Source organism: Arachis ipaensis, chromosome B4 (genome assembly GCF_059453495.1).
Source record: "Arachis ipaensis isolate K30076 ecotype BB chromosome B4, ASM5945349v1, whole genome shotgun sequence".
Classification (NCBI taxonomy): domain Eukaryota; kingdom Viridiplantae; phylum Streptophyta; class Magnoliopsida; order Fabales; family Fabaceae; genus Arachis; species Arachis ipaensis.
Genome location: NC_142439.1, coordinates 113,946,657 through 113,952,882, shown reverse-complemented (window position 1 = coordinate 113,952,882; position 6,226 = coordinate 113,946,657). Strand labels below are relative to the sequence as shown.

Genomic DNA, 6,226 nt, shown 5'->3' with positions numbered 1-6,226 from the left:
CTGAAATTTTCAGAGTTCTCTCCAGGTACAGGTTCCTGGAGGTGGCAAACACCGGATACTTCAGCTCATAGTATCTGTTTGCGAATTTTACTGGATCATTGGCAGGGAGGAGCTGGTCAGCCTTCTCCTGCGGAGTAAAGTGCTTTTCCCGCCAGGAGTCATCATGCATAATGTCCAGGATAGACATAGAGGATTCGCCTCTTTTCCTTTTGCCAGTGGTGGCTTTGCCTTTTCCTTTGCGCTGAGGGTCAGACATCCTAAAAAGTAGAAATTGCAGGATATAATGAAAGAACAAAAGTAGGAAAACAAGTAGGCAAATAGAATAACAACAATTGAAGCACATAGTGGCAAAAGAGCAGTAGAATTATGAAATGAGGTAAGTATATGTGCATTATGGATTGTATTTGAGTTAGAAATCCGAGATGAAAAAATCACAATCCAAAATGTAATAGAAGTAGAATTCATGTTAATTAGGAAAAATCATAATCATGCCGTGAGTTAGAAAGTTAAAGTAAATAGTTAAAAACCAAAAAGAGAAGTTTGAAAGTTAGATCGGTTAGGATTGAAAAGGAGGTGAGAAAGTGGAAATCAGTGTGTTAGTAAAAAGAAAGTCAGAGTAAGTGGCATGATGATCGGTTTCTAAGTAACAAGAATTTCACAATTTTAAGCAACAGTCAACTCATATTCAAGCAAGGAAATCAGGTTGATGATGATTCTTATAGATATAGAAATAGCAAAAAAAATGAAATCGAATAATCAAAAGTGCAATTTATGAACCAGCAAATTGAAAGGAAAAAGAATGCTGGTCCGTGCATTCATGAATTAGTTTAGTTGTAGCTAAGTAGTGCAAAATTGAAAATTGCCAAAACCAATTCCTGAATGTAAAAATGAAACAATTTGCAGAAAATTGGGCAGCATTCCGGCTAAAATTGGATGTTCCCGGGTAATAAACAGCAAGTAGAACAGTTCATTAAAATAAAGCTGCAAATACACATAAGTAATATGAACATGAAAGAGCAGTGTAACAGCAACATGAAACAGTAAAGAACAGCATATGAACAGTATGAACATCACAGCCAGATTAAAAGTGCATAATAAGCAACAAGTACGGCGCAATTATCAGGCCTAAATCCACTAACCACATCCTAGCTACCTAACCACCTAGAATCCACTACAACATGCATCTCTAACTATCCTAAGTTGAACATAAACTGAAAAATATGCAACTAACTATGAATGAAAAAAAAGTGGCGTTTGGCGGAACCTGGTATGCGTATGAACTAAGGTAGGGATCAGAGAGATGGCGGGGGTGTGGTGGTGGTGGTGCGGACGCGGCGGTGATGGGCGGTTGGTGCGGCGGTGGGCGGCTGTTCGGTGGCAGGGGGTTCGGATAGGGTTTAATGGTGGAGGGGTAGGTGGGTAAGAAGAAAGGGGGTGAGGGTGGTGATGGTGGGAGGCGGCGCTGGTGGCGGGGAAGTCGTGGCTGGTCGCGGTGGGGGGGGGGGGGGCAGTGGCGGAGGGGAGAGAAGAGAAGGGAAGAGAAGGGGGGAAGAAGGAAGAAGGAGGGGGGTGGGCATCGCGGTGGGTCTGGGTGGTTGGGGGTGGTACGGTGGTGCGGTGGTCGGAGTGGTGGTTGGGGGTGGTGGTGTTTGGGTGGGGAGCAGAGAGGGTTGCAGAGAAGAGAGGAAGAAGAAGGGGGGTATGGGGGGCGTGACGGGTAGGGTTTCGCGTGATAGGGGGTTAGTGATTTTGAATCCACGCGAACGCGTGGAGCACGCGATCGCGTGACTAGGGTGAAATGGAGTTGACGCGGTCGCGTGACTGACGCGATCGCGCAGGTTGGGTACAAGATGGATGACGCGGACACGTGAGGCACGCGACCGCGTCACTGAAATTTGTGCTAGACGCACACTTCCAGCGTCGTTTCAGCGCAACTCCCTGTCTCCATTTAGGGTGCCAAGCTATCCACGCGACGCGGACGCGTCGCTCACGCTTTCGCATGGAATGGGTGTTTTTCAAGTGACGCGTTCGCGTCAGGGACGCGAACACGTAGGCCGTTTTATGCTAAACGCACACCAGCCGCACGATTCCAGCCCAGATTTCTGGGCGTTGGATTTTTACGCCGATTTCCAGATCACGCGTTCGCGTGATTGACGCGAACGCGTGAGAGGTTTTTTTTATTCAATTATGCAATTATGCAGTATGCAATGCTAATGAATGATATTCAGATTCAATGAAAATAAAATAATATAAAAACAAACAACACGAAATAAAATTGAAAATGAAACGACCATACCATGGTGGGTTGTCTCCCACCTAGCACTTTTAGTTAAAGTCCTTAAGTTGGACATTGGATGAGCTTCCTGTTATGGTGGTTTATGCTTAAATTCATCTAGAAATCTCCACCGATGTTTGGAATGCCAACAGCCTCCGGGGTCCCAAACTAGGCATGTAAAGCTTTTGAGCAGCTTCAAACAGATTCTCAGGCTCCCGGGGTGACGAATGTCAGAATAGATTCCAGGATCCCAAACCTTGCTTTTAAATCCACCTTTGTCTTGACCTGTATTCTTCCATCCGGGCGGTTTAGAAATTGTATTCTCACCAAGATGACCAAACGTCTTCCGAGACCCATTCAATTGAACTTGGTACCAATCCGTGTACTTCGAATTGAAGCGTGGAACCTTATTGAATCTTGCACACCAGCTCTGAGTACGAGCCATTTCTCTCTTACTCTTAAAGCCGCAGAGAGCTCTAAGCTGGCCATCTGTTTCAAGCAAACCATATTCAAGTGGAAAAGTAAAGATAAAGGTTAAGGATTGTACCCACTTGAAGCTTGTGTTAGGTGGTAATGGCCTTGGGATAGGTGTTTCCAGTGGTTCTGCAAGCTCTACTCCCTTGTATTCCTCTGTGAATTCCTCCACTTCTTTGCAAAATTTTTCAGCTGCAACTGCATCCTGATCAAAGTCTTCTATGTCTTCATCGTCACTCAAGTCATATGTTGGAGGTTGAGAGAAATCTACTTCGACATCATCTTCGTATTCACTTGGATAAGGTTCTTCAGGCTCAAGGAGTTCAATTGCGGAATTGAGTTCGTGATTAGGAGAGCTTGATGCATGATCATCACTGCCGATGGAATCAACTTCTTGGTCTGTTCCGCCCAATTTTTCACAAGATATATGCTTTGTAGGTTGTGCACTGTCCTCTTTAGCATCAATTTCGAACTTCTCAGCATAATCCTTTACAGTTCTCGATTCCCATGGAGGTTCAGCATCTCCTAAATCTTCAACCACTTCTTCCTCTACAACTATCATGGCTTCCTCCACTTGTTCTAATACAAAGCCATGCTCCTCATTGTCCACCGGAGTTTCTAGTGTTTCCTTCATGCTACGCTCTTCTTTTGATTCTCCACATGCAGCCATGGGAGTACTTTGAGTGCTCAAATGTCGGGAAGCTATTATATTTACTACCTCATTTAAGGCAGTAGTGAGTTTTAGTACGCCCCTTTCAATCTTTGCTTGCCCTTGAAGAAGAACACGAAGTTTGTCATTCACTAGAGGTTGGGGTGGGTATGAGGGTTCGTTGGTTGGGAAAGAGGGTTCAAAATAAGAATGTGGTGGTTCTTGGGAGTAATTAGATTGGGATTGTGGTGGATAAGGGTCATACGGTGGTGAATGGTGAAAAGGAACTTGTGAGCGTGGTGGTTCAAAGCTACGTTGAGAGGATGGTCTATAAGCACATGGTGGGGCTTGTTGGTAATTACAAGGGGGTCCACCATGTCTATCAGCTTGGTATGCATTGTAGAGCGGTCCTTGCCCATGATATCTTGGAGGGTGTTATTGCCTAAAGGGTTGATCAGGGCCTCTTGGCTCCATCCATCTTTGATTGCTTAGACCTTGATGCATATTCCTGTTATAGCTTCTATTCCTTTCAACAAATTTAGAACCAAACTCAAAGCGAGAGGGGTGAGAATTCATAGTAGCTAATAGAAATAAAAAGGGAAAAACAAAAACAAATAAATAATTAAAAGAAAAATATTTACAATAACCAATAATAAGGCACACGTTTGCAGTTCCCCGGTAACGGCGCCATTTTGACGATTGGTTTTTCTATCGGTAAAGAAATACAAAAATATGATCGCGTTGTAAGTATAGCTTCTAAACCAACAGAGAATCCTTTCGTACAAACGTTTTAGTTGTCACAAGTAACAAACCCCTTTATAATTGATAACCGAAGTATTCAAACCTCGGGTCGTCTTCTCAAGGAACTGCAGGGAGGTGTTCTTAATATTGGTTATGAGTCTTGTAAATTGGGGGTTTTGAAAGTAAGGAACAGGTAATTTAAATGACAAGTAAAATAAATTAACAAAAATAAAATCTCTTGGCAAGGTATAAGAATTAGAATTCCTATCCTAGTTATCCTTATCAGATGTGATGAGAATTGGGTTTTAATCCCACTTAGTTGACCTTTACTAAAGCAAAGGAAAGTCAAGTGGACTAATTAGTTTGATCCTCAAGTTCTAGTCAATCCCTGTGAGAAGACTAGCTTTAGAGCGATCTAGATCAATTAGTAATCTGCCAATTTCAACCACTGCTGAGTTTGACAACTCAAGTGTTACCAATTACTTAACCAAAGCCAAAAGGAAGAAAATATCTAAATTAAATTAAAAGCATTCATAAATAGAATAAAACGATCATAAACTGAAATACCTCAAATAATATTAATTAAGAAAATCATAACATGAATGTAGCATAAGCTAAATTGGAAAGATAAATAATAATTAAAGGTATATAATAAAATAGAAAATAAATAAGAGGAACATTAAACCTGGAAATTGAGAAGAAATAATCTTAAATCCTTTAAGAGGAATCCTAATACTAAATCCTAAGAGAGAGGAGAGAACCTCTCTCTCTAAAAACTACATCTAAATTATGAAAAGTGAATAATTGAAGACTTGTTCATGAATGGATGCATCCCCCCACTTTATAACCTCTAATCTGTGCTTTCTGGACTTGGATCAGGGCCGAAAAGGGTTCCAGAAATCGCTGGGAGCGTTTTCTGCAGTTTTTGGTGCGTGGCGTCTGTCACGCGTCCGCATAGGTCACGCGGTCGCGTCATCTGGGAGTTTTCCTTGTCACGCATTTGCTTCGGTCACGCGTACGCGTCAGTCACGCGTTCGCGTCACTGCCTTTTCGCGCTAGGCACGCGGCTGCGTCGTCCATGCATTCGCGTCGCTGCCAGTTTCTTCAAAGACTCCATTTTGTGCTTTCCTTCTATTTTTGTATGTTTCCTTTCCATCCTTTAAATCATTCCTGCCTTAGGAAATCTGAAATTACTCAACACACAAATCACGACATCGAATGGTAATAAAAGGTAATTAAAATAATTATTTTTAAAGCATAGGAAACATGTTTTTCACATATATCACATAATAAGGAAGGAAAAGTAAAACCATGCAATTTCACATGAATAAGTGGGTGAAGGATTGAATAAATTACTTAAATTGAGCACAAAATACATCATGAAATATGGGTTTATCAGTGAACAAGAGACCCGAGGATTTTTGTCATCCCTTGGTCACCATGGAGTCATACAAGAAGACATATGAACATCATATCAATCCTCTTCCAGGCCAATTCCTGTGGAAAAAATCAGTATACCATCAGCCACAAGCTCCTAACATTAAACGAAAACCAGGAAAACTGACAACCAAAAGAAGAAAGGATGCTGATGAGGGTACTAGTGGAAACAAGAAAGCTAAGCCAACCATTACTCTAAAGAGACAGCTGAAGCCGTTCACATGCACATATTGTGGAGTAAAGGGCCATACCAAGAAGGGATGTAAAAAAAAGAGAGCTGATGAGGTTGCTGCTGGGCTTGTAGCTGCAGCAGCTGCTGTGGCGGCTGCCAAGTCCAAAACTACTCCAACTGGGAGTACACCTGCAGCTGAAGCAAGCAACACCACCAATGAGGCACCACAAGTAGTTGAAGCTCTTCCTGGTCTTGGTGTCCAAAATCCTCCTCATGTGAATGTTACAGACAACCTTCCACCACCAGCGGCTACTGCCGAGATTGACTTATCCCAACCAAACTTTGGTGGAACACAAGATGAGGTAAAAATTTTCTCTATCATTTATTTTTGACAATTTTGTAATTGTTCCTTTTTCACATTAGTTTCCTAACTTTACTCAGGCACCACCACCACCACCACCAACAAAAAGGCCACATA

General features: G+C 42.3%; 1 protein-coding gene across 1 annotated transcript; it reads right to left on the bottom strand.

Moving 5' to 3' along the window:
• Window positions 1–2,366: 2,366 nt before the first annotated feature.
• On the bottom strand, window positions 2,367–3,554 carry LOC148568838 (uncharacterized; the record flags this gene model as incomplete). Its single annotated transcript, XM_088484795.1, has 1 exon — window positions 2,367–3,554. A coding segment is annotated over one exon (1,188 nt), but the record flags the coding sequence as incomplete, so codon positions are not given.
• Window positions 3,555–6,226: the final 2,672 nt, after the last annotated feature.